The 27,682-nt window shown below is 50.9% G+C and overlaps 1 protein-coding gene across 2 annotated transcripts; it reads left to right on the top strand.

The window, feature by feature from the left end:
* Nucleotides 1-6,751: 6,751 nt before the first annotated feature.
* Nucleotides 6,752-26,365, top strand: UBE2G2 (ubiquitin conjugating enzyme E2 G2). Of its 2 annotated transcripts, XM_025863501.2 has the most exons (6): nt 6,752-6,793; nt 6,886-6,931; nt 13,771-13,910; nt 18,180-18,298; nt 21,955-22,095; nt 24,635-26,365. In XM_025863501.2, exons 3-6 carry the CDS (start codon nt 13,891-13,893, stop codon nt 24,745-24,747), a joined length of 393 nt encoding a protein of 130 aa, XP_025719286.1. In that variant the 5' UTR covers nt 6,752-6,793; nt 6,886-6,931; nt 13,771-13,890; the 3' UTR covers nt 24,748-26,365. The 2 variants fall into 2 exon arrangements, with proteins under 2 accessions (XP_025719286.1, XP_025719285.1); XM_025863500.2 differs by lacking the exon at nt 13,771-13,910 and having other exon boundaries at nt 6,758-6,793.
* The last annotated feature ends 1,317 nt before the right edge of the window (nt 26,366-27,682 follow it).

Here is a 27,682-nt window from a genome sequence, read left to right as displayed (position 1 = left end):
AAGGTTTATTTTACTTATTTTAGAGAGAGAGTGAGAAAGAGTGGCGGAAAGGGGCAGAGGGAGAAGGAGAGAGAATCCCAAGCAGCCTCCCTGCTTGAGCTCAGAGCCTGAAGCGAGGCTCGATCCTGCCACCCCGAGATCATCACCTGAGCCAAAACCAAGTCGGATGTCTAACCGACAGAGCCACCCAGGCGCCCCTTTACTTGTCTGTTTACTAGTCTCCACTTTCATGTGTTTAAATTAGAATTCCTGCTTTCCCCTCAGACCCGTCCCTTCCCGTTCCATCCCAGGAATGGCGCCGCCGTTCACTTAGTTCTTTGGGCCAGGAACCTGGGCCCAGCCTTGTTCATCCTCACATGCCACATCCACTTCTCTCTACCTGCGGAACAGACCCCCAGTGGCACCATTTCTGACCTGCCACTCTGACTCAAGCCGTCATGTTCCCTGCCTGGACTGTTGCAGTAACAACTTTTAAAATACATTACTTTGAGGGGCACCCCAGTGGCTTGGTCAGTTAAGTGTCTGCCTTCAGCTCAAGTCATGCTATCAGGGTCCTGGGATTGAGCCCAGCGGGTGCGTGTTGGGCTCCCTACTCAGTGGGGAGTCCGCTTGATCCTCTCCCTCTCCCCTCCCCCTACTCATGCTCTCTTTTTCTCTTTAGTCTCTCAAATAAATAAATAAAATCTTAAAAAAAAGTTTGAAGTGAGGTAAATACAGCTGGTAAAGGACAGGTGCAGGGAAAGACATGTTCCCCTCAGTGAGCTCTCAGAGCATCACTACCCAGGGTAAGCAAGAAGTCTGCCAGCTCCCCAGAACCCCACAAGGTGCGACCCCCACCCCCCAAAGCAGCTCTGTCTTCACAGGATAATCACCACTTTGCTTTGTTTTTCCACTAAAGCATGTGTTCTTAAACATTGTAGTTCAGCTTGCCTGCTTTTTAATGAATGTAATCTGTCAAATGTAGTTATGTATCGTGTATGCTGTGTTGTGTGTATATATGTAGCGTACGGTTTTTTTGTATAGATATGTACAGACCTGGTTTCTTCACACAACTTTATGTTGTGTGTAGCTGTGCATCATTTATTTTCATTTTTGTTCATTGTATGACTATATCACAATCTCTTGATCTCATCTACTGTTGCTAGATATTTGGCTGTTTTCATTTTTTTGGCTATTATGAATAATACTGCTATAGATACACAGCATACATACAGTGGAGTGGTACTCAGCAGTAACAAAGAAGGAGATCTTGCCATTTGCGACAACATGGATGGAGCTAGAGGGCATTACGCTAAGGGGAATAAGAGAACGAGAACGTCAAATGATCTCTCTCACATACAGAATCTTAAAACAACAGCTCACGGATAGGGTACAGGTTGGTGGTAGCCATGGGGGTTAGCGGGTGAACAGAATGGGTGAAAGTGGTCAGAAGGTACAGACTTGGAGTTATAAAGTGAGTAAGTCCTGGGGGTGTAGCATACATCATGGCAACTACAGTGAGTGATGCCGCAGCGTACATTCAAAAGTTGCCAAGAGAACAGATCTTAAAAGTTCTCATCATAAGAAAAAACAGTTTGTGACTGTGCGTTGGTGGATGTTAACTAACTAGACTTGTGCTCGTTTCAGAATATATACAAATATCGACTCCCTGTGTTGCACACCTGAAACTAATGTAATATGAGAAGTCAATTATATCTCAACTAAAGAAAAGAAAAAGGAACCCCCTCCAGTCTCTCCGGCACAGCAAGGCCTTTCTGGCCCGCCGTGGGCTGCATCTCCCTCTCACGTTATCGCGTCCTTCTCCGTACTCTTCCGTCCCCGAAACTCTCTCTGCACCTCTGTTTCCTGTCTGCTACCTGCCGTGCTTCACTAGTACATGAGCTCCTTGAAGGCAGGGACCTCGTTTGTCCTGCGCCCCCGCGTGTCCCCTGGCCAGAAGAGTGCTTGGCAGAGAGAAGTATGACTGATGGTTAGTGGTTGGCCACTTCTGGTCACGCTGGCCAAGCAGGGCTACTCAGACCACTGCCCCATGGCTTTGGATTGTTCCTCAAAGCTTCAGAGGGGACCAAGGAGCAAATGTAAGGATAAAAAATAGCATCTGCATTTGAATGGTTTTGTGACTAGAATTGTAACTCTGTACTTTTCAATGCATAAAATTATGTACCAAAACAGACACATGACAGGCTTTCAAACCAACAGCTGGAACAGTATTTTCGTGACAATAGTGAAATATTTAAATTGTCCGGTGTTTATGGTTTAGATTCGTTGTGGCCCTTCATCAGTGACCTTGATGAGTTTTCACTCTCCCTCTTGCTTCAAGCTGTTATCCTTGGTGTAAGTCTGCGTTCTCTGTCTCTTCAGGGAGAGTGTGAGGTGTTACAGTATCAAGCTACATAATTACATCCGGGGACATTTCATTTCCCCTTATTCTTCCAGAGGTGGAATCTGCAGGGGCGGGGGGTGTTAATCATTTGTTACAAGGCTCTCTGCATAGCAGCATGTTGGTTGCTACCCAGAATCAGAAGCGCTCCTGCTGGCTGAAAGCATTCTTGGACGTGTCTCTTGGTGCATGATGGGCACACTTTCCTGTGTGGTTATACTCCTGAGAGGAAGTACTGGCTCAGGGTAGTAGCCGATGGCAGCCTCGTTTCCAAAGTGGGTGTACCAGTTGACCCTGCTACTTGTAGGGCGCGGCTGTGGCCCTCGGCTGGGCAGAAGCTTCTTGCTGGTTTTCTGACCTTGGGCTCCGGGGTGGTTCTGGTGGGAGGGTAGTGCTGTCCCGTGGTGGTTGAAGTCCCCCCCCCCCATGATTCATGAGGTGAACATCTTGTCTTTTGTTCTGCTGGCCACTTAGGTATCTTTTTTTTTTTTTTTTTTGGTGACGTGTCTTTTCAAGTCATGAGCTTGGTTTTCTTTTGGGTTGTTTATATATTTTTATTGACTTGTAAGGTATTCTTGAGAAGTCCAGATGTGAGCCCTTTGTTGGTTATGTCTGTGGTATCTTCTTCCTCTCCGGGGCTCACCTTGTCATTCTCTTAAAGGTGTCCTTTGATATCAGAGGTTCTTAATTTCAGTGCTATTAATTTTACCAGTCTTTTCCTTTATGGTTAGTGCTCTTTGGTTATTAACTTTATAGTGAGTCCGATACTCTCCTCTATTATCCTCTCAGAAATTTAGTGTTTTCTATTTCATAAAACAACTGAAATTAATTTTGGGGGGAGTCCGCTTTACTGAGATAAAATATGCATGCAATAAAATGTGCTACTTTAAGATCGACCATTCCTCGAGCTTTGACAGGTGTACCCTGTGGCATAGCCGTCACTACAGTCAGGATGCAGAACGTCTGTGGCCCCGGAGTGTTCCCTCGTGCCCTTTGCAGTCTTTCCTGCTTCCCTGTGGGCCCTGGCCCGTAGCTCCATTTGATTTGCTTTCAGATTACCGTAGTTTTAATTTGTTGAGAATGCCATGGACATTGAATCACACAGTGCGCCAGACTTGTCTCACTTAGCACAGGTCCGTGAGAGTCGTCCATGGTGGTGTCCGTGGCACTAGTGTGCTCCTTTCTGTTGCTCCGTGCTTCTCCATTGTACGAGAGACTGCGCCGTGCTCACGCACCCGCGGTTGCACATCTGGCCGTTTCCATGGGGGCTGCTGTGAAAGCAGTTGCTGTGAACACGCACATCTGAGTCCGGGGACGTGAGTTCATTTCTCTTGGGTAGACATCCACCGGTGGAATTGCTGGGTCTCAAGTAAGCACAGGGTTAAACTGTTTTTATTAGGAACGGGTAACCAGATCATTCTGCATCTTGACCGGTAATGCACGAGAGATTCAGTTGGTAAACTTGCCAACACTTGGTATCGCCTGTCTTTTTAATTTGAGCTGTTCTGTTCTAAGTAAAAATCTTTCTACTAACGAAGATGTGTAGCCATATCTTTTTGTGGTTTTAATGTTCACCTCCCCAAGGCTCACGGTGTGGAGCAGCTGTAAAGTGCTTCTTTGCCATCCACGGCTCCTTTGGTGATGGTCTGTTCGCATCTTCTGCCGTGTTTAGAAAACGTACGCCCCGGGTATCTCCTTTGCTCTGGCACGGTTGCCCCTCCCTCAGCACTCTGACACCAGGCCTGTGTGGGGGGGGTGTTCTGCAGTTGCACTCAGTTCCGACACCATCTACCTGGAGACAGCGTCAGACCCCACAGGTCAGGGACTCAGTCCCACAAGACCGCTCTTTCTCTGCCCGCCCTTCAGGTGCCTTTGAAGGTCCAGCTGGTCACCTGTGCTTCTGATTCATGGGCTCTAAATTGGAGGTTCCCACAACCCCCTCCTCAGGGTCGATTAACTTCCTAGAGTGGCTCGTAGAACTCAGGGAAGCAGTTTGCTCATGTTTATTGGTTTATCATAAAAGGATGTGATGAAGGGTACAGATGAGCCACCAGATGGAAGAAATGTGTAGGGTAAGGTATGTGGGCAGGGATAGAATTTCTGTGCCCTCTGTGGGTGCACCCCTCTCCCAGCACCCCGACATGTGCACCTGGCTGGTTGCTCTCTGGACCCCGTCCTGTTGGGATTTACAGGGGTTCCTCGCAGAGGCCTGCGATGGCTCATTGACTCCATTCCCAGCCCCTCCCCCTCCCTGGAGAACTGGGGGGAGGGGCAGGGTGGCCTGAAAGTTCCGAGCTTCTAGTCACCGCTGCTCTTTCTGAGGACCAGCCCCACCCAGGAGCCCCCCCATGTCACCTCATTAGGACAGAAGATGCTCTGAGTGCTCTTGGACGTAGGCAATGAGGAGGGCCCCAGGAGCACTGTGTCAGCCCTGGGGTCAGAGACCAGTACGGAGATTTTCTGTTATTTCACATGCCCCTTTTCTCCTTTGTCTTATATATTTTGATTTTGATCTTTTTTTTTTTTTTTTGGTAGTGTGGGGGGAGAAACTTTATTTTTTTGCTTAAATATTAGCATCATTTGTGGAAAAGACTGCCCTTTTAACCTCTGTTGAGTTTGGGGGTACTGATGCCTATACAGTTGAAAGTATATGTGTAACTTTTGACTCCCCAGAAACTGAACAACGAATAGCCTCCTGTTGTCCAGCAGCCTTAAGGACCATGTACATAGTCAACACGTAGCTTGTATGTTGCAGGCATGCGCACTGTGTTCTTCCAAGACAGTCAGCTGGAGAGGGAAGATTACTAAGGGCATGAGGAGGAGTGGCCCCGTGTTGTTCAGGGCTCCAGCTGTGTTTGCACGCGTCTGTTTCTGGGCACTCTCTGTTTGGTTCCCTTGGTCCAATTCCCTTTGTGCTGGCATCCTCTGCCTCTCCGGGACACTGGCGTCCCCCTGCCTCGCCCGGGCTTCGTAGTAAGTCTTGATGCCCTTTGATGGACTTCTCAACTTACTCTTCTTAAAGAGTGTCTCGGCTGTGCGCGGTTGTTTGCATTTCATGTATCTTTTAGAATTGTCTTGTCGCATTCAGAGAAGAAGCCTGTTGACATGTTGGCTGCAGTTGCATGGAATCCGTAGACTGAGTTTGAGGAGGGCTGAGAACTTCCTAATGCTGAGGGCTCAACCCGTGAACTTGCTCTGATCTCCATTTATCAAGGTCTTTAAACTTGTGATGGTTCTGGCACGTTACAGATCTGCGCATCTTTTAAAAACGTACTTCTGCATGTTTCCCATTGTAATTGCTATCTCTGTAAGATTTTTCTAGCTTACTTGTACATAGAAACGCAGTTTGGTTATATGTATGGACCTCGTAATCAGCGATGCTTGCAATCTTTCTAATAATGCGTCTTACTTCTTTTGGACTTTATACGTATGTACGCATAGCACCTGTGAGTAATGACTGTTTTGACTTCCACTTTTCTGAGCCTTTTATTTGGCAAGGATTTGTTAATTTTATGTCCCTTCAAGGAACCAGTTTTTGGGTCAGTTTATCTTCTGTTTGTGTGGTTCTTAGTAGACCAGTGATGTGTTTGGCACTTGGGCCCAGTAGGAGGTGTATCTGTGGCCTTAGTCCTTACTCCCGGTGGCCCTCCTTCCTGCCCATGATTGTTTTAACCTTGGGCTCTTTACCTTTGCAAATTTGTGTGCGGGTTTGGTTTCATTTTGGTGCTTTGCCTATTAAAGATGTGGAGGCCGGGACTTGAAATGGCATTTCTTAGTGGCAGGGCTGGGCCTCATCAACAGCTACTGACCTTTGCAAATTGCTGCAAACCACTGCTGTCTACTTGTTTTCACTGAGTGCTCAGGTCTGACACCATGAATCCTCATGCAGGGGCTCACAGATTTGGTAGAGTGGCACGGGGGGGCCGACCACTAGCCTGTCCGTGCTCCCTGTCCTGCTTCACGAGCGCCGGCTCAGTCTCTAGTTTGTCACGTTCAGAAAAGCTTGTGCCGCCTCTCAAAGTCACGGGAAATACCATTCCATTGGAAAATAATATACTATGCTTGATTTATAAAATTTAATCAAAATAACTAGCAGGAGTATTTTCAAAAGATAATTAACCCCTTTTGTCTTTTCATTTGTAAAATGAGAGGGTTTATAGCTCTAAAATTCTACCTTTTGCTGATATAAAGAGCTGTTTATGTAGTCTTTGTCGGAAATATAACAACTAGGCATCCACTTTGGACAAACAGAATTTTAATCAGTTAATACATATAACTCTACAATTTTTATTCTTATGTACTTTTAAAAGTTGTTTTGTTAAAATACCAACCAATGTGCATTCTGTTTCATAATGGTTTTACTTTTTCATTTTATAGAATTAACACTGAATCCTCCGGAAGGAATTGTGGCAGGTAAGGCACTAAAGTTAACCTCTTTATAATCTGCTTCTAACTGCCAACGTTGCCTTCAAAGTTAATTGTGGAAATTTTTTTTTTTCCTGCAGGCCCCATGAATGAAGAGAACTTTTTTGAGTGGGAGGCGCTGATCATGTAAGTTAGTTATATGTGTTTCTAGTTTTCAAGACTTTCTTGGACATTATTCCTTTGAATCCATTTAGCAGTAGGGCTGTGCTTAGAAATGACCGTTAGGAAAAAGGGTTTGTGCATCTCTTGAATTTAGCTCTTTTCTAGTCTGCTAGTCTGAGGCCAGAGAAGAGCACGGGTGTGTGTCCTGAGAAATGAAATGTTTCCTTAGAACCAGTAAAAGGTTTAGTTGATTTTATATCTCTAGAGTTCTACAATTATAAGGGTTTTTTCTTTTTTTTTTAAAGATTTTATTTATTTGACAGAGAGCAGAAGCAAGGGGAGGGGCAGGGAGAGGGAGAAGCAGACTCCCCACTGAGCAGGGAGCCCAATGTGGGGCTCCGTCCCAGGACCCCGGGATCATGACCTGAGCCGGAGGCAGACGCTTCACCAACTGAGCCCCCCAGGTGCCCCACAGTAATAAGTTTTGAATGTTGTGTGGCTGTGCTGGGTTAGCCTCAGACAGTGTCGGTGGTTTTGACTTCAGGAAGTCCCTAAGAGCCCACAGCTTTGAGGGAGGAATGGCCCCTCGTACCTGCACTTCCCCTTTCCTCTCGTCCCCATGGAGCTTGTCTTCTGCTGCTCTTTCCCCGTGCACCTCATCTGGAGTTCCATCGTCCCTGACCCCAGGACATGGCTTAGTTCTGAGGCCAGCAGTGTGGTTCCTGGCCCTGTTGTAGAAAGATCATGAGTGGATTTCCTATTTCACTTAGTGATGTTGCTTAGAAAGGGTCACAAATGGACCCCCGATTCTTTTTTTTTTTTGAAAGATTTTATTTATTTATTTGACACAGAGAGAAAGATAAAGAGAGAGAGAGCACAAGCAGGGTGAGCAGCAGGCAGAGGGAGAGGGAGAAGCAGGCTCCCCACTGAGCAGGGAGCCCGACACGGGACTTGATCCCAGGACCCTGGGACCATGACCTGAGCCGAAGGCAGCTGCTTAACCGACTGAGCCACCCAGATGCCCAGGATCCCTGATTCTAGAGTGTTCTACAGCCCTGTGACCCAGGCCCTTTGTTTGCCTTCCTCCCTCTTTACACGTACAGTTTTTGGCCATTCTTAGACTTGCTGTGTTTTCAACAAAATGTGGTTAAGTAAAATTTAGGCAGGTTGAGACTGACCCTCAGTCTCTCCGTTTTCTTACTAGTAAAATGAGACGGTTCAGTCAGTCGGCAAGTGTTGGGGTTGGACTTCGTTGGGTTGAGAAGTGCTCCGTGGGAGGGGCGGGGGCACGCGTGCACTTCAGACGTCATCTCACCTTGTGAGTCTGCCCAGGGCCAACGTCACATTAGTTTTTCATGCTTTACAAACAGATTGCTGATAAATGTTGTCCGTGGAGCTTAGATTAATACATGGAAATTGATGAGAAAGGGAGGGTTTTTTGGTAAGCAAAACATTTTAAAAATCATCAATTAACACCATCCAGAGAAAATACAGCATGGGTAACATCTGATAACTTGTAATATTCTAATTCCTTGGGCCTGTGATGTCCATTGTTTTTCCTGCGTTTAAATGTTTCTGGCGTGAGGATGTCTTTGCAATTTGTATTTCTTTCTTTCTTTTTTTTTTTTAAAGATTTTATTTATTTGACAGAGAGAGACACAGTGAGAGAGGGAACAAAGCAGGTGGTGTGGGAGAGGGAGAAGCAGGCCTCCCGCCGAGCAGGGAGCCCGATGCGGGGCTCGATCCCAGGACCCTGGGACCATGACCTGAGCCGAGGGCAGACGCTCAACGACTGAGCCACCCAGGCGCCCCAACAACTTGTATTTCTGTCTCATCAGCTATTGTGTCTTTTGTCCCCTAAAGCAATTACAGTGGGATGGTGAGTCTCCTGCTCAGCAGTGTCCTATGTCTAATGGAACATGGCATTGTCCACTGTGTCAGCCGTAGGTCCTTTTATTTTTAAGGAAACAGGAGATTATATCACATGAACTTGATTCGTAACCCTCTTTTTCCATTTACTGTATCCTGTGCATTGTCTCTGTGTTAATGCAGGCACGTGGGAGCAAGCCTGGTGGGGGGGCGGTACACGGGGTATTGGGAGGCTTAGTGCGGAGGTTAGTGGGCCCCCGGCAAGCCTTCTAGCTTGCAGGATATTGGCTTGTGCCCATCAGCAGACATGTGAGCCCTCCAGTAGGGTTTCTAAAAAAGTGTTGGGGTAACTAAACCTGTTAGGGTAACTATTACTAATTTTAGATAAACACTATAAAATTAAACCAATATTTTGAAAACACAGTAGCAATCAGATGCCAAGGCAACAAAAGCAGAAATCAACAAGTAGGACGTCAGACTGAAAAGCTCCCGCTTAGCGCAGGAAACCATTGACAGAGTGAAAAGGCCACCTCTGGGACGGGAGAAAATATTTGCAATTCCATATCTGATATGTCCAGTATATATAAGGCACTCACACAACTCAACAGCAAAAAATAAATAGTCTGATTAAACAATGGGCAGAGGATCTGGACAGACACTTTTCTAAAGAAGACATCCAGGTGGCCAACAGGTACATGGAAAGGTGCTCACCATCACTCATCATCGGGGGAGTGCGCATCAGACCCACAGTGAAACCTCCCCTCACACCAGTCAGAATGGATGTCACACAGAAAGACAAGAAACCACAGATGCTGGGGGGGATGCGGAGCAAGGGGAACCCTCCCACACTGCTGGTGGGAATGCGAGCTGGGGCAGCCAGTCTGGAAGACATTGTGGAGGGTCCTCAAAAGGTTAAAAATAGAGCTGCCCTACGACCCAGCAATTGCACTACTGGGTGTTTACCCAAAGAAAACAAAAACACTGATTCAAAAAGTTGTCTGCACGCCCGCGTTCACTCGCAGCATCATTTACAACAGGAAGCAGCCTGAGTTGCTCTCCAGCAATGGATGAATGGATAAAACAGACGGGATGTGTACACACACGTACACACACACGTACACACATGTACACACACGTACACACACACATACACACACACAGGTAGTACCCATAAAAAAGAGTGAAATCTTGCCATTTCTGAAAACGTGGATGGACCTTGAGGATATTATGCTAAATGAAATAAGTCAGAGAAAGATAAATACTATACGATCTCACTTACAGGTAGAATCTAAAAAACCAAAAACCCCCATACTTCTACAGAGAACAGATTGGTGCCAGAGGTGCTGGGGGTGGGGGCGGTGGTGGTGAAATGGGCGGAGGATGAAAAGGTACAAACCTGCAGTTACCAGGTAAATCTGTCCCGGAGGTGTAAGGGACAGCATGGCGACCAGGGTCGGTGACATTGTGGTAGGTATTTGAAAGTCCTCAGGAAGTGAGTCTTACAAGCTCTCATCACAAGAAGAAAGAGTTTGTAACTTTGTACGGTGATGGATGTTCACCAGATTGACTGTGGTGACGGGTCTGTAGTGTCTCCGGATAGTGACTCCTTATGCTGTGCTCCTGGAACACAGAACTTCGGATACCGGTTATGCCTCAACTTAAAGTAATGAGAGCTTTTTCAGGTTTCTTCAGCACTTTTACATTTGAATAAGGCTTTTGCATTAGTATGGAATTCCCCTGCTTCAGGATTTGGTGAGCCTGTGGGTCTTGGTCCTGTTCCAGACCCTTTTACAAACAAGAGGCCGTTTACAAATGTACTTAAAACATCTCTTAAGGAATTAACTGTCCTCCCTTTGATTGGTCTCACGCTGCTATTTTGGCGGACAGCTGGCTGAGTTTCACTCTTTAGTGATAGGTTTTCTTTTCTCTCTTTTTATTCTTTGATTGTCTCCAGAGTTTTTCCCGTGCCCCGGTGTTTCTGAAACCATGCTTTTGCCCCATTTTCTGGGAGGCAGGGTGCCTCCGGGTTGGTGGCTCTGCTCACCCCCAGGGCCTCCGTCTCTCCTCGGCTGTGCAGCGAGGAAAACAGCTTTCCAGGTGCTCAAGCCGCAGGTACTACGGGTACAGGTGTATGTGTCATAGGTGACCCCTGATGCCCCCTGAGAGAACGAGGTGGAGGGTGTACGATGGGAGCGCAGCGAATTAAAGCACAGCAGGAGAATATGAAAGAACAAAGTTGCCGCAGCCTCTTCTCTGATGAAAAGTAGAAGGCAGCTCTGGGGCGCCTGGCTGGCTCTGTCTTGGGGTTGTGAGCTCAAGCCCTACGAGGGTGTAGAGACTCAAATAAAACCTTAAGAAAATAGTTTAAAAAAAAAATGGTAGAAGGTAACTCTGCTGGCTGTCGGCTGAGCATATGGTGGAGTTTGAGCTTGTGGCCAGGAAGAGGGCTGGGGTTTCCTGTCAGACGAGATGTGGGGCTCAAGGGTTGGGCGGCTGGCATGGCTTCGTGCTCTCGGGCCGGCCACTCTTCCCTTGTCTGGATCAAAACAAAGAGGCCCATCGTCTTTTTAGACAGGTGGCATCACGTTCTGCCTCTCCCAGGTCCAGAGTCTCTGGCCTGTGCGACCTTGTTGCCCTGGGCTGTCCGAGGTCCTTGACTGCCCCTGGTGGATGTGCTCCTCGGGTGGAGCCTTCAGTGAGGACTGGAGGAGCCCGTGGTGCAGGCCGGCTGTTTGTCCTCTGTGGCTAGGAAAGGTGTGAAGGCCTCTGGGATCTCGCTGCCGTGTTCTGTCCTTCCCCAGTGTTCTTGGTGCAGCTGGTGTGAGTGACCTGCCTGCCTGAGCCACAGCCTAGCCACTGGCCCCTCCAGACCAGAGGCTCTGGTAAAATGAGAAGGACCTCCCACTCCCTCCAAGTGGTTGGGGACCCTTCGCTGGCTCCCCCCACATGTCACAGCCGTGGGTGTGAGGACCCCCAGGTGGTGCTCCTCTGTCTGTGCTCGGCCTAGGGGGCTAGGTGCAGAGGTCAGGGTCGCGGCAGCTACCCTCTACGCCAGGCCTGCTCGTTTGCAGAAGACCGTCTGGCGTGTCTCTTGTCCATGGTGTGTGTCCTGACAGAAGCCTGTGGCACTAAGATGGCTTTGTCCTCATCGGTGCTGTGGGCTCCCTGGCCCAGCAGCCGCGGCCTGGGGCTTGGTCCGCGGCCCTGTGCGAGGAGGTTTCCTGCAACGCTCACTGCAATAATTAAAGAATGGAAACACGATTGTCCAAGGTAATGCGTGGAACACATGTGCAACACACGTGCTGTCCAGCGTTGGATGGCACACAACACGGAAACAGTTCAGGTGGGAGCTGTGTGCTGGTGTAGAAAGGTATCCAGTGTGTCACTGAGTGGAAGAAGCCAACTAGGGAATGGTGGGCCTAGATCAGTGTTGTCACCGGGATGATTTTGTTGCTACCCCCCCGCTCCCGGGTGGTGTCTGGAGACATTTCTTGTTGTTACAGCTGGGGAGCCAGGGGTGCTCCAACTCCCAGCATCCGGGGGGAGGCTGCTGACCACCTCATGGCCTGGACAGTCCCTTACAGCAGCCCAGCCAAGCCTTTTGGGCTTGGGAGTCAGTGCTGAGGCTGAGAAACAAGTTTCATCTGTGTTAAGTGTATAAGTCAGAGGTTTTAATAAATTCATGGAGTTTTGAAGCCATCCCCACAGCACTTTTACAACATTTCCAAAAAGGTCTTGGTGCCTCTTGTCAGTCCACATTCCCACCCTCAGCCTGAGGCAGCCTCTCTTCCACTTTTTGACTCTATAGATTTGCCTTTTCTGGACTTTTCCTGCAAATGGAATTATAAAATTGCCAATCTTGTGTGTCTGGCTTCTTTCACTCCTCAGAATGCATTTGTGATTCCTTCACTTGCTGTGTGTGTCACGCCTTCCTCTTTGCACTGAACCGGGTCCCCTGGGGGGATGGGCTGCCCCTGCCTTATGCGCTCACCACTGCGCGACGGGCCCACCGCGGGAGGGGCGCTGGGCTGTTAAGACACACGGTGCACAGAGTCTGTGTGGGTCTGTGTCGTCGTTGCATTTCTGCGTATTGCTGGATCCGTAGGACTGGAGTTGCTTTTACGCGGAGTAAATTCATGTTGAGTGTCTTAAACTGTCACACTGCTTTCCCCAGTAGCTTACCATCTACCTTCCCGCCAGCTCAGATGAGAGGTCTCATTTCCCCACCCCCTCGCCCACACTTGGTGTGTGATCACAGCTGCCCTGTGGGTGTGCGGTGGCATCTCATTGTGGACTTGATTTGAGTTTTCCTAATGACTAATGGTGTTGAGTGTCTTTTTATGGGCTTGTTAGCCATCCATGTATCTTTGGTGAACTTCAGAACTTTTGCCCATTTTTTAATTGGATTGTCTTATTGAGTCATAAGAGTTCTTTATATATTTTGGATACAAGTCCTTTATCAGATATGTGATTTTCAGATGCTTTCTTGCAATCTCTGGCTTTTCCTTTTTCATTTTCTAAATGGACTCTTTTAAAGCTCAAAGGTTTTTCATTTTGATGAGGTGCAGTTTAGCAGTTTTTTTCTTTTATGGATCATGCTTTTGGTGTCATGCCAACCCAAGGTTACAAAGGCTTTCTTTTATGTTTTATATTTGTAGCTCTTACACTTAACCTTTTGCATTTTTTATCCATTTTGGGTTAATTTTGGATATGGCGTTTGGTGTAGGGGTCCAGCTGCATTCATTGACAGGGGGTTGTCCAGTTGCCTTGGCAGCTTTGTCAAAAATCAACGGACCACACGCGTAGGGGTTTCTGTCTGGCTCTGAATTAGGTTCTCTTGATCTGGGCCTGTCCCCCTCCACACACGCAGTCTTGGTTCCTGCAGCTTTAGAGGAAGTTTTGGAATTGGAAAGCATGAGTCCTCTCGTTTTGTTCTCCTTTCTCAAGATTGTTTTGCCCCTTCCTGGGTCCCTGCATTTCCATCTGAATTTTAGGATCAGCGTGCCAGTGTCTGCAGAAAAGCCAGCGGGAGTTTCCACGGGGATGGTGTGCAGTCTCCGGTCAGTTTGAGGACTGTTGCCGCCCTCCAGTCTGGAGGGCTCTCACGTGGGCACATGGCCTGTCTCTCCACTCGGTAGGTCTGTTCAAATTCCTGTCAGCAGTGCCATGATCCATTTTTAATTTGAAAAAAGCCAGTTTTGTGGATGAAGGTGTGTGAGTTTATGAGCATAGAGACGAGCTTGGAGAGTAACGAGGCTTCCCTGTGTCAGCCTTGGGAAGGCGATTCTGGAGGGGGCGGGCAGGGAAGAATTTTGGTTTCAGTTTATGTATCTCCTGTATTTGAATATTTTCCAACACATGATTTTCTAGTTAAAGTCAGTTTATGTTGTAAAAAAGTTGTTTGTCAGAACTGACTATGAAGTTCTTGGAATGATAGACTTATTTAGTACATGTTAAATATGGGTCAAATACATTTGATTTAAAGTTCTCAGAGATATCTATATCACAGAAATCCCCACATTAGAGTATGCCTGCAGCCTCCTTCTAGACAGATTCAATCTGAGAAAATTATATGGAAGAAAACCTGTGTTTGCTACTGCCAATGCTGTCCCGAAACGGAGGGCCTGCCCGCCTCCTCCCATGTTTCTCGGCCTTGGTTCTGTACCGTAGGACGATCAGGGTGCACAGAGCACAACAAAGGAAGAAAAATGCAACAGACAGCTGTCCGGGTCCACCCCCAGAGACACTTGCCCTGGGGCTGTCTCTGTCCTGTGAGCACACCTGCTCCTTGCCCTGGGTGCTCCCCTCAGTCCCAGCACCCTGGAGCCCCTGCTGCCTCTCCTGCCAGGCTGTGGGTTCCTGCTGCCCGGAGAGCAGCCTGGGCCCTCAGGTAGCTGCTGGTGCTCCTTCCGTCCTGGCATGGGGTGAAGCCCAGCGGCTGGAGGGATTGAAGGCCAGGAGCTCATGGTAGAGCTGACACGCTCAGCCTTCCAGGGCAGCCCAGCACGGGGGGCTGTGTGGGCAGCCACCTCCGTGGGTGAGCTGGGGCACTCAACTGTGGAGCAGCGATTGCGGGAGGGAAGGGACGCCCGTGCCAGGGCCTGCAAGTGGAGGCTGTCTCTTTTCTGCTGCAGGTGGTCTTGACTTTGGAGACATCATTCTCCCTTAGCAATGCAGTTCAAGTTGGAAATTACTAATGAATGGTTTACAGTCTCCATGACTTAAAACCTTGTCGTGTGTATGTTTGAGACATTTTGTCCATGTGCTGTGACAGACTTGCAGCCGGAGTGACATGCAGGCTGCGGGCGGGAACAGGCCTGGCGGGCAGATGGCTCACTCCCACGCAGACACACCCAGGGTGCACAGTAAGCACTGTGGTCTCCCTGCGGCCTCCGGTATGCAGGCCTGGAGGCTTCTTCTGTTATGTAGACGCAGTTTTAGAAGGGAGAAGCAAGGAAGAACAGTTTCTCACTTGAATTTAGTGTTGAAAGACTAAACGAGCATTTCTCCAGGTTTCAGGGACTCTGCAAGTGGGCGAGTGTCTTTGGTGGTGCATGATTGCAGTCGTCCTGCAGCTCTGCGCACAGGATGAGCTAGGCAGTGTACCTTCTCGAAGGGAGAGCGTGGCCTATCGGTGGCCAGCTTCAGACGGTGGGTGCTGTCCTCTCAGTATCTGCTCAGCCTGTCGTTCACCTGCCGTCAGCCAGCCAGAGTGAGCGGCTTAAAATGTGGTTTTCTGTACAGAGTAGAGCGTGGTTGTGACGTTTCCCTCAGATACTTGTCTTAGAGAGTGAGGGTGCTTACCTCAGAGCTCTGAAATGTTGTAGACCGTTATTTTAATGAATCGATGGACAGTAATTTGCTGGCTTTGAAGAATTTCTGTTTGTTTTAGATAAATTTGTTTCCTGTCTTACTTTATTTTACCTGAGGATTTTTGAGATGAGGCCTTTTAGTGAGAGAGAAGTGAGGCGGTCTGGAGTGTGGCACCAAAGTTCGTCCAAAAATAACACTGATTATCTTTCTCGGTCTCGGTTCAGGAGTTGACACGATAGCATTTTCCAGAGTCAGCAGGCACACGTGGGGCCCCTGCGTGCTTGTCCTGTGCAGCAGGGCATCCTGGAGGAGAAGGAAACCCTCGTTTCAAACCAGTAGCGAACTAGGGCATTTGAAAACAGCTTTGATATTTAAGATGTGGGAGCACTTCAGGAAATGTTTGATCATGCTTTTCTGAGGCTACGGACGACCCGGTGGATTTTTTTTTTTTTTTTTTTAATGTGAAAGAAAGCTCTATTATGAGAAACAAAGAACTGTTATCAGAGTGTTGAGCAAATACCATTTGGCTCATTCCAAAACACTACCCAGACTTTTTTTTTCTCTTCTAACTCTGACGTGCCAGAAATTCGGAGGCATTGGCAAGCATTCCTGACATACGACAGTGTTGCTTTCAGAGGCCCGTGTTTGCCCAGCCTTCCGAGTGGGCAGTTGGAACCACGCTGTACCCCTCACTCCTGTAACCAGACCGCCGTAGCACCTCGCTGCGCCCTGTAATCGTTGGCCTTCCCCGCTTGGCTAACAGTGGTGGGGAAGCGGTACTTGCAGACACCCTTCATCAGGGGGCCAGTGGACAACTAGCGGGGTGGCACTTAGCATCTGCCGGGAGCTCTTCTGCTGGAAGAGGCGTGGGATGATCATAAATCTCTCATTCTGGTCTGTGCTGGGTCTGTGCGTAGAGGAAGAGGCTTCCAGGACGGCCACTGGGGAAGCGCAGAGCAGGCCTTGGACTGCCTCGCCCGGCAGCCCGCTGGGGGTGGCGATGGTGCTGGCTCTCTGTGCCGTCTGCGGCCCCCTCTGTGGGACGGACGCCCTGCTCGGCACTTGTCCCTCTTCATGTGGCTTTCCCTGTCCTGGTTTCCTGCCAAGGCTCTGGGTGCTGTTGGGACGCTCACCCCTCCAACACAAAGTAGCTATTCACTGTGGTTTCCCCCCAGAGTAGCAAGGGCACAGTTTTCAAAATCAAGGTCGGTCTCTTAAATAGAAAAAAAAAAAAAAAAAAAAGCGCTCTCCAAAACACTTTTCCCCTTGTTCTCGTTTTGACTCTTTTACTGCGGCCCCCTTTCTCCCGGGATGCGATCCTGGTGGCATCCGCTGCAGGGCACCATGGAAAGCCCTGAGCGGCTTCACCAAGTGACGGGAAAGCCCTCTGCTCGGTTTCCTTTTGAGTTTTTTGTCTTTTTTCTTTAATTATGGCGATAAACATGGTTTATACTTTTTGCAAGTTTATATTATTTTGCTGAATCAAAGTAATTTATTGATTTGAAACAAATTTGTACTTTGAAAAAATGATTTTTTAAAAATGAGGGCTGTCTTGGAATAAATCTATTTCAGCTCTCTTTTTCCTCTGCCTTATCTGGTTTTCATCTTGGACGGTGGCACGTCTGCCGTGCTGAGCGGCTCCTGCAGCGGCCTGGGTCTCAGATGTGTTTGTAGAGCTGCTAGAACACGTCCTGCTTAGCGAGGCCAGGACCTCCCCGAGGGACGACTCTGCTCATGTGGACATGGGTCGTGGCTGCCGCTGTCTTGGTGTCTGTCGTTTTCCAAAGACTTACGTAGGGAACGGCTCATCTGTAAGGGAGGGGTCTTTCTCTCTTGAGCTGGGGGCTCTTCCTGTCTGCTGCCTTCGTGTCTCACACGTGGGTCAGGGTAGTGTTAATTTACACGTGTAGTGTTCAAGTTTGACAGGACTTAGAGGTGGTTTAGTCCGTTTCTGCCCCTCCCCGTGTGTCCCGTGTGAGGAGGACCGAAGCCCAGGCAGACAGGCGGCTGCCTCGGGACGGGGCCTCAGGTGAGCCTGCGGGCTCGGCTCTGATGCGCATGTGCACGCCTGGCCCTCCTCCACGGAGCCGGTGGTCATGTGTGTGCTCCTTATCTGTTTCTCTGAGGTTACCGAATCATTTCTTAGGCACATTTAAAAAATTTAAAATAGCCTTTGAAATAACAACTCTTAACCCTCATTTAATACAATGGTGCTGTAATGTGTGCCTAATGTGTATCTTTATCTTCGAGTGAAATTACAGCCTGCATACAGAAAACAGAATCCCTTGGGTCTTATGATGTTGCTATTAGTTCTTTCCTCGGATCCCATATTCTGGGTTGGCTGTGCTGCCCCTGAGTACCTTCATTAATGCAAACGCTGTGCCTGAAATTCGGTGTTTGTGCTTTAAACCAGATTGCAGTGGGACCCTGAGACATTACTTTCCCATTCAGAACAAGTACCAGTTTATCATTATTATTTACATAATCTTTTTGTGTGCGTTTGTAGAGCAGTAGAAATTTCCTAGCTGCTTACAACAGTGTGGTGGACACTGAAAAACCCACTTGAACGTCGCTGTACTTTGTCTCCTAGGGGCCCAGAAGATACCTGCTTTGAGTTTGGGGTCTTTCCTGCCATCCTGAGCTTCCCATTGGATTACCCATTAAGTCCCCCAAAGATGAGATTTACCTGCGAGATGTTTCATCCCAACAGTAAGTGCTGTGGGGTGTGGTTCCGACAGCGAGGTGTGGGATCGTGTGGGTATAGGACAGGTGCTGTCGGCCTTGTAGAGCTCAGAGGGTGTTCCCTGGGTGCTGATCTGCAGCCACTTAGCCGTGGTGGTGTTGACATCAGTTGAACGACTGCAGCGTAGATGAAGGAGAATGTGGACCTGACGCCGGACGCCGTCTGACCTCCGGCGGGTCGGCCAGAGGACGCGAGCATGGCTGTGTGCGGAGGGCGACGCCAGCCCCTGGCCCCGTGGGGTTGCTAACAGTGGGGCCCGGTCAGAGCGGTCTAGGCTTTCGGCCCCAGAGAATCAGTCAGCTGAGCTGCACTAGACCGTATATTACAGTTTGATATAGATATTTTACATGATCTACAGTAATATTTGATAATATAGAATGATAGTTCTGGATTCGATGAGAAAAGCAGGTTATGTTTAATCATGCTTGTTACAATTTTTTTTGAAAAAATTCACATGTAAATATAAATAACTGGAAATGTAGCACAAAATTGTCGAAAGTGATTCTGTCAATAATGGGATTTTTTGTTTTTATAAATCTTTTTTCTAAAATAAACATGTATTTTAAAGAGGGGGAAATGACATCATTAAATAAATTTATTGGACTTAAGTTGGAAAAGTGTCTGGTAGTAGGCGTTGGAATTCCTGAATGACTATGGTTTTTATTTCTTCCTTTTACAAGAGGGGATTATAGATAAGACAATTAGTAAGAAAATATGTTGTATCTTTAATGATCATATTTAGGATAATGTTCCTTTTTTTAAAAATTTTTTTAAAGATTTTATTTATTTATTCATTTGACAGAAAGACAAAGAGAGCACAAGCAGGGGGAGCAGAGGGAGAGGGAGAAGCAGGCTTCCTGCCAAGCAGGGAAGCCCGCTGCGGGCTCCATCCCAGGACCCTGGGATCAGGAACCAGCTGATCCACCCAGGTGCCCGTAGGATGATGTTCCTTTTTATAAATGATGATTGCCACTAAATCATGATCTTAATAGTTGTAGAGAAGAAGAGCAAGTAAGATACACTGTTTTGTAGAAATGAAATATTTTCTTATTTGAGTCGGATTCCTTTTCCTATGCTTTTCTGCATATGAAATAGCTCAAGGCTAATTTAATCCACGAGAGCATTTACAGAACTTTCTGAGCCTTTGATACCCCTTGGCGTACAAATGAACCCACCTCGCAGTTCTCCCCTAGCCTGCACCTGTCTGAGCACCTCCACAAGGGGGAGGCCTGCCCAGACCCCTGCCCCCGCTGAGAAGGGTCTCAGGATTACCCGCCCGTTGGACATTCTGTCCAAACCCTCATTTGGAATTTCTCATGTCCCGCTGATGTTACATGTGGGTAGTTAGCTCCCTCCTCAGAGAGACCATTTTGAATTTTTCTTATCTCACACTGGTGCAATTCTGTGTGCACAGTAGGTGCTCAGAAACACTCCTTCTTTCGAGAAGGCTGGCCATGAGGTGGCCGTGGTCGAGGTTGGGTGGTGCGTGTGTATGGGCGTCCATCATATTGCTGTTGACTTTGGCATGTGTTTAGGATTTTCTGTCATGCAGAGTTTAAAAATATGTTGTGGTGCATAGAGTTGATTCAAGAAGTCAGCAGTTTCAAATGGATTGACTGTAAAATGCAACAATAAAAGGATTATGAGCAATTACGAAACAGTGAGGTTGTATTGAAGATGAGCACGTTCTTGAGAAGAGCACCTGGGACGTGGTGTCAGAGACCAATGTGGCCGCCAACGGATGATTCGATCATATACCCACAATAGTCTGATGTCCAGATAGTTAATACAAGTAGCTTTTAAATTTGGCCTTAGTGTAAGTGGATGTGTGTTATTTTTATTTTGTAAAAATTATTTTTGAGAACCACTTAGTAGGTTTGCCAAATTGGTCAGTCCATAAATACTTTAAAAGAATAATTCAGCACATGTGCTGAGACTTGCTGGGATACAGGAGTGAACAGATAATAAAAGGTAGGGGCCTCGACCATCACGAGCTCCCCGTCTGAGGGCAGGGGTAGACACGGATGGAAAAATACAGATAAATGTCAAGTCACACCACGAGGCCAAGGAGGGCGCACTGTGGAGGTGGTGGTTGAGCTCACCGTCTGCAGGGAGAGCAGTAGGAGTTACCCAGGGATCTGTGGGGGGTCAGGAGGGTCTAGCACATGTGAAGGCCCCTTGGAGGGAGCAAAGGGGCCAGACCAGTTCAGGTCGGTCAGTAAGAAGGAATATTTGCGCCAGGAGCAGTGGAGATCCACGGAGCGAATCGGAGTGAGGGAGGGAGTAGCGTGGCCAGCGTGGTCTTTGAAGGGTCACTGGCGGTGGTGTAGAGGACAGATTGCAGGGCTGGGATGCCAGCGTGGTGGCCTGGGGAACGAGGGACCAGCAGTGTGGAACCAAGCCTGGGCATTGACAAGGGAGGGATGGGGGTGGGGAGGGATTAGAGGGAGGCTTGGGGTGGGAAACTGAGGCACCCCGTGAGAGAGGAGGGGGCGGGGACACCGCTGCTTCTCTGTGTTTCTGGGTGTGCCCGGTCACCGTGTGGCGGTACCACTGGAGTCGGAAACCTCATGGCAGAGACTGTCCAGAGCCGTGGGCGCCCAGGCCCTGTGCAGGGCCCCGCGGAGGGGCATCCTGATGTCGACGGCAGGTTCGCACACGCTTTCCCTCTGCGGGAGGTTGCACAGGCTCTGGGCGGCCAGAGCAGAGACCTCTGGGCTAGGGGTGGTCAGAAGAACAAGGAACGATTTACCAAAGGGAGGCCCTTAGAGCCGCTCAGGTTTCTCAGTGGTCGGGGGTTCTGAGCTCACGAGCCAAGGGGACTTACATAAATTTATTCTGAATTGTCTGTTGTTTTTATTATTATAAGTTACCGGCCTTACAGTTTTCTAGTTGAGTCTATCCTGGGTATGCACTGAACCACCCGAGAATCTCCTGTGCGTGAAAGAGAGACATGACAGATGCCTGCAGTGTCCTCGGTAGCATTGGTCACACATTACGAGTAGAAACGCCTCTTTACCCAGACCGCAGGCTTCTGGTTCCTGGTGCTGCGTGGTGGGGGTGGCGTAATTGGACACAGCTGATCTCCAGAGGCACAGATGACCATCACCTGTCTTTGTTAGAGTGAGTCCCCAGGAGAAGCCAGGGCACCTTCTTCCTTCGTGGTGTTTCGGTAATCCTGGTTGCCTTCATCCTGGTGCTGTGGATATAGATTTTTCACAGTCCAGTTCCAGGATTTCATGGTGGAATTAGGAACATCTCAGAAATCAGCTCGGAAAGTTATTGTGAGTAATCCTAGTTATAAGAGTTATTTTGCTGAAATATTTCACTGCCAGGTAACCTTTCCTTTATTTAGTGCTTTTAGATATAGTACTAAAAAAGAAAAAATCCCTGTGAAGGTGGAACCATTGGGGGTGCCTGGGACCAACCAGACGGGCCTAGAGCCCGGTCGGGGGGCGAGGGGTCCACCTGGCCGTGTGGACCTGAGCGTGGCGCTCGGGGCTTGGGCTCTGCTCCAGCCCTGTGAACAGCCGGCTTTCCGTGTCTGCACTGCTTACCTTCTTACCGCGGTGGGGCCCGGCCCCGTTCTCTCGGCTCACCTGCTGTGTTCTGACCCCTGCAGTCTACCCTGATGGCAGAGTCTGCATTTCCATCCTTCACGCTCCGGGCGACGACCCCATGGGCTACGAGAGCAGTGCTGAGAGGTGGAGCCCCGTGCAGAGCGTGGAGAAGATCCTGCTGTCGGTGGTGAGCATGCTGGCAGGTAAGGCGGCCGTCCCGGCCCCCGGAGGAGGGAGCCAGACAGCGCGGGGGGCTGCTTCTCTGTCCTCATGTAGTTTTTCCTTTATAAGTCATTTCGGTTTGTGATCTACATACGCTGTTTTCTCCTTTTTCGTTGAGTTATTTGTATATGCTTTTCCAAGTGTAAGCAAGCTTTTCATACTTACGAATTTTAAAGTTTGTGTTGTTATCTATTGTATGTTGACCAAAATGAGCCGCGCTCCAGTCCTCAGGCATCGCGTTCGTGGAATGGGTGTCTGTTGGGGCACCTGCTGTGTCGCAGACGCTGGGTCCTGGGGTGTCAAGCTTGGTGTGTCCTAAACCCCAACTTTAAGGCCTGCTTTCTGAGGGGACTTTCCAAATCCACAGTGGTTGCCAGTCACTGATCCATCCTGATGGAGACACACACAGGGGCCGTTGGGCCCGGTCCCACGGTGGCGCTGTCTGGGATGAGTTTAGAACGTGTAGGAGGTAACGAGCTACGGGGGAGGGAGAGGCATTCGGGGTGAGGCCTCTGGCCCTCGTGGGGGCACTGCCCGCACCGGTTGTGGCTCCAGCTCAGCTGGGGGCAGGGGAGACTGAGCCTCCCGGGGATGTTAGCAGTGCCGTAGCAAGATTGTCCTCGCGGCAGGGTGCCTGTTGGGCAGGTGTCGCGGGGGCCGGGGAGGAAAGCCCTTCCGGCGGGGGCCGGGGACAGCTGTGGGGCGACAAGGGCGGGGGCGCCGGGGGGCTGGGGCTTGCTGACGTGCACGGTGACTCCTGTGCTTCTGACCTCAGCGCTGGGGTGGAGGGCCGCCGTCTCTGGGGACAGGAACCCAGAGGGGCCGGATTGAGAGAAGAGTCTGGCGTGGGAGCGTCCGTTCTTGGCGGTTGCTCAGCCGAGGCCAGCTGTGGAAGTGAGGCTGCGGGCTCAGGTCTGGACAAGACGGTGGGTGAGCGGCAGGACAAAGGGGACGAGAAAGGGCACGAGGGAAGGAGGGGGGTCCTCAAGGAGCGTAGGGAGGAATGACCTAGACGACCAGGAAGGAGAGAAACGGAGGAGGGCCGGGAGTGCTGTGGGAGGCCTCAGTGGGCCCTCCGGGTACCGCGAAGGCCGGGACGTCCGTGCGCGTGCGTGCTGGAGGGCGGGGGCGCCCGCCTCCGTTCACACGCTGAGGGAGGGCATCGAGTGAGTGGCGGTGGGTCGGCTTCTTCAGGTGTCAGCTGTAGATCATACCGTGACACACGGTTTTGCTATAAATTTTTTTCTTAAAAGGTTTTATTTTTATTTTAGAGAGCGAGGAGACCCAGAGGGGGAGAGAGTCCCAAGCTGATTCTTGAAAGGTTTTAACGTGGGGGCGCCCGGGGGGCGCAGCGGTCGGCCGTCCGACTCCTGATCTCATCTCAGGTCTTGATCTCAGAGCTGTGAGTTCGAGCTGGGATTGGGCTCCACTCTGGGTGTGGAGCTTGCTTTAAAAAAAAAAAAAAAAAAAGGTTTTCGTGTATCCCGTACGTGCTGCTCTCGCGGAGTACACGCCCTCTCTTCTGAGCTACTTTTCCAGCCCCCTGTCGCCCCCCGCCGCCCCAGCTCGGCCGCGGCCGGCTGCCCCACTTGGTGCCCTCCGGCCTGGCCTGCTTTAAGAGGCTGCAGCCCTTGGTGCTCTGTGAGCCGCCCGGGCCCTGGGGTTTCTGCAGTCGGACCTGCTCAGGGGTCCCCTGAGCACACACCCTCCTCGAGGCCTGCGGGACCCCGGTCCCCTGCCTCCTGCTCTCCTGCTCTCCTGCTTCCCACTTCGTAGCTCTGAGTTTGAAACGATGCACGTGTGGACGTTCACGGTCTGTGGGCGCGCTAGACGGTGCGCCCTCTGCACACCCAGGGCCCTGCACGAGTGTGGGGCGCACAGGATCTGCCGAGGAAGGGTTCGTTGAGTGATGGGAGGCAAGAAGTTATCTCGGCTGGAGAAACAGACGCGCTGGCCGCGGAGGGAAGCGAGGCGGGGCCATAAGGGAACGGCCAGGGTCCTGCTTGCGGCCGCGCTGGCTCTTGGCTGCCTGTTCTGTTCTGATCCGGCGCTTCCCGGTGTTCTAGCTCCCTGCCCCGCGGGCCCCGCTGCCTCTGTGTGCGTGTGTCCTGATCTGTCTGGGGCACCTGCTGCGGTCAGGTGCGCCCCTGGGCCGGACATCCACCTCGCCTTGGCCTCGGGCAGGAGCTGGGTGGGCAGCCGGAGGGAACAGTGGCCCAGGGTTTCCGGAGAGAACGTCTTCCGGACGCTCGGGGGGGTAGGGGTCGCGAGGGTGGGTCCTCGTGCCGCATGCGGGTGTCCTGACTTCACGCTGCCTCTCAGCCCTCCCCCCCTCAGTCTGTCCTCGGGGAGCTGACTTCCTTCCCTAGCATTTCACAGGCTCCAGAGTCTCCCGTTGGTCTCTGGGACATAGCCTCGGAAAGACGCACGGGGGTTTTAAGTGAAACGGAAGACCTCGCCAGGCCTTTGCTTTCCAGAGGCCCTTTCACAGGGAGGGCGTCTCCTTCTCTTCTCTTTCAGAGCCCAACGATGAGAGTGGCGCTAACGTGGATGCTTCCAAGATGTGGCGGGATGACCGGGAGCAGTTTTGCAGGGTGGCCAGGCAGCTGGCGCAGAAGTCCCTGGGGCTCTGAGGCCCGCCCTCGTGCACACACACACACGGGCACCCAGCCGCGGCCGGCGCTTCTCTGCTGAACGCGTACTGACAGTGACACTCTGTGCTGGTACCAAAAAAGGCAAGCTTGCAGAACCACAGCATCTGTGTTTTTCCCTACCTTTCCCGCTCCAGCAGGCTTCTCTTCTGGAATTATGATGTATGTAGGATGATGACAGCCAGATGCAGTTTTACCATATGCCTGGCAAGGCGGTTCGAGGAGATGGTGAGAGCCGTCCCCACCCCCTCTCCCGGCCGGAGTGCCCACACACCGCGCAGTGGCTGCCCTTCTGTTGCGGTTGGCGGGGGGCATGTGTGCCACACTCCAGGGGGCTCGAACCAGTACTGCTCCTTTGAAGAAGCAGGGCCTCACAGCCAGAGCAGAGGCTGGGCGGGACGGCTCTGTGGGCCCCAGGACAGGGACATACCTTTGTTTCCGTGCTTTCTAGTGCTTCATACGTGTTTCCTTATCATCTCATTACATATTTTTTGTTTGTTGTGTATTGCAAACTATCACACTTAAGAGATACTTTCAGGAAATAAATACTTTTTAAAAATATGGATTAATGAGAAACGGGGTGCGTGAAGAGGTTTACTGCTGGTTGTAAAGCTGGTTGACACTTTCTTCCCGGTCATTGCCAAGATTTACATTTGTGTCCTTGTTGACTAGCATCATCACTAGGGCAGGAACACGCGGAGCCATGTAAACACTGGGAGCTCTGAGCTTCTGTACGTGGGGCCGCAGCAGGAACATTAGCTACCGAGACAGAATTGTTTTTTGCAGCTTGGTGTCAGAAGGGAACGTTCACCCTTGTGAGTGCAGCGCACAGAGGCGTGGTGCCTTGTCCCCAGCCTTGGGTGGCGCCCAAAGGCAGCATGGTGCGCGGGTGGGGGTGGGGCGGGGGGGGCAGCGGCACTTAGTTGTGGTCTGTGATTTTGCTGTAGTCCCGGAGCTCCCCAGCCTGGGCGGCTCAGCAGCACAGTACCAGGGCCTCCGTTATAAGCAATAACAGATCTGTTCCATGTAGAATCAGATATTTGGCCTGTTTCAGACAGGTTAAATTTAAATAGGAATCTCTATTTTTGAAATAAGGGACTGTCTGTAAGACATACAGTAGGTTATACTTCCCATTATCCTTTCCCCCGCTTCGGACGCAGGAGTCTGTCTTGCTGAAAGCTGACGCGTACTTTCTTTGTGTTGACAAGTGCGGGTGGAAAGGGCTCCGTCCATGCTGGGCTTCTGTAAGGAAACCAGACTCTTCCTCAGATCTCCCAGGGGAACCGTTTTAAACTTGACGTTCAGTACGCGAACTTGTGTTTGGAAGGGCATCAGGGAAGAGAGGTATTGTAGCCAAGACATATTTGCAGGCCTCTGCACCCAGAGGGAAGGAATGGTCTGTGGGGGGATGTGGCGTGGGGGTGGTCGCAGTAGAGGGGGGCTTCAGTGAAATCTGGAGAAGGAAGAGAGGCAGTCTCTTTGCAAACAAAGTGTTTTTATTCACTTGTATTTATTAAATGGAAACAAAGAATCTCACGTCCTTACTCTGTGGTGGAGTTTAATTACTGTGTTAAAAATAAAGTTCTATATTTTCCCCCTAGTCTGGATTGTATTTTTCCTTGTTGAATTTTATGTAATCCCACAAAAACCCAAGGCTGGTTGCGTCCAGGGCCCGCGGCGGAGGCCCCGAGCGAGGTGTCCCGTGGCAGGAGCCTTTGGAGTGCCACTTTACCCCGAGGCCCCAGTGGCTTCAGAAAGCTGCTCCTTGTTCCCGTGCTCGGCCCACTGCGCCCTCTGCCCAAGGGGACCCCGCAGTCAGCAGCGCGCTGTGGCTGGCCTCTCCTTGGAGCGCGGCGCTTCCTGCCGCTGGAACGCGGGCCGTGGGGAGAAGCCGGCAGGGTGAGGCCACACGGTTCTGCAGACATCGGAAGCCGGGCGACTCTGGCCGGGCTCTGAAGCGACAGGCTGTGGACCGGCGTCGGACGCTGTTTCTTCACCGGGACCGTGAGGAGGCACACCTGCCTGTTCGGTGACTTGTGACTGGCTTGCTTCGGCTCCGGGTGCTTTCCTCTGAGCTGCCTCACTGGAGATCTGAGGACGGGCTGTGCCCTCCATGGGTTGAGGAGTCGGGGTCCCCCCGTCAGCCCCCCGACCCCCGCCCCCCGGCACAGCCCAGCCCAGCCAGGCTCATTTCATGGACCCTGGTGCCTGCCAGGTGTGTACCTCCACCTCCTCGGGTCCTGCGGCGACAGGAGCCCCCGCTCTGGCACCAGCTGAGCTGACCCACAGGGCCCGCCCCCTCCCCTCGGAGTTTCTCTGCGCCCCCCTCCCCTGCCCGCCATGGGCCTGCCCCTCTCCCTCTTCCTCTGCTCCTGCTTTGCCTGCTTCCGCGGGTGGGGCCCTGGAGGTCGCCACCACCTCCTACGGGGCTTCCCCAGCCCCGGCTGAACCAGGAGCGGCAGATGTCCCGGGCTGGGGGCGTGGCGGGCGCAGGGTCAGCACCGCACTCCAGAGGTCCGTGGGAGTGTGTGCGCGGGGTGGGTGGTGGCCCTGCTGGGGGAGGCCAGCCTGCCAGCCTAAGGACACGGGATCCACGTGGTGGTCTTTTACCCTTACTTTCCTTTTTGACTCCGTTTATCCGTTCACAGTGGGCAGCTGAACGTGAAAGGAGCGTAGACCGCATAGGTTCACCGGGAAGCCGGGTCGCGTGGCACGGGCAGGCGGGGCTGGCCCTCGGGGCCCCCCGCACAGGTCAGGGAAACCCTGCTCTAGCTGCAGACGAGCGTGTCTGCCGGGCCCAGCTTTCCTGTAGTTCTCAGCTCCTCCTCCCAGGCTATCCTGGGGCCGGGCCTCTCCGGGGTGGCAGGGGCCTGAGCATCTCCGTGGGACCCCCACCAGGCCGGGGCATCAGGACCCC

This window comes from Callorhinus ursinus, unplaced genomic scaffold (genome assembly GCF_003265705.2).
Source record: "Callorhinus ursinus isolate GAN/ISIS: 27379988/994484 unplaced genomic scaffold, GSC_fseal_2.0 scaffold98, whole genome shotgun sequence".
Taxonomy (NCBI): Eukaryota; Metazoa; Chordata; class Mammalia; order Carnivora; family Otariidae; genus Callorhinus; species Callorhinus ursinus.
The sequence above is the reverse complement of the archived record's forward strand: the minus strand, read 5'-3'. Positions and strand labels throughout refer to the sequence as shown.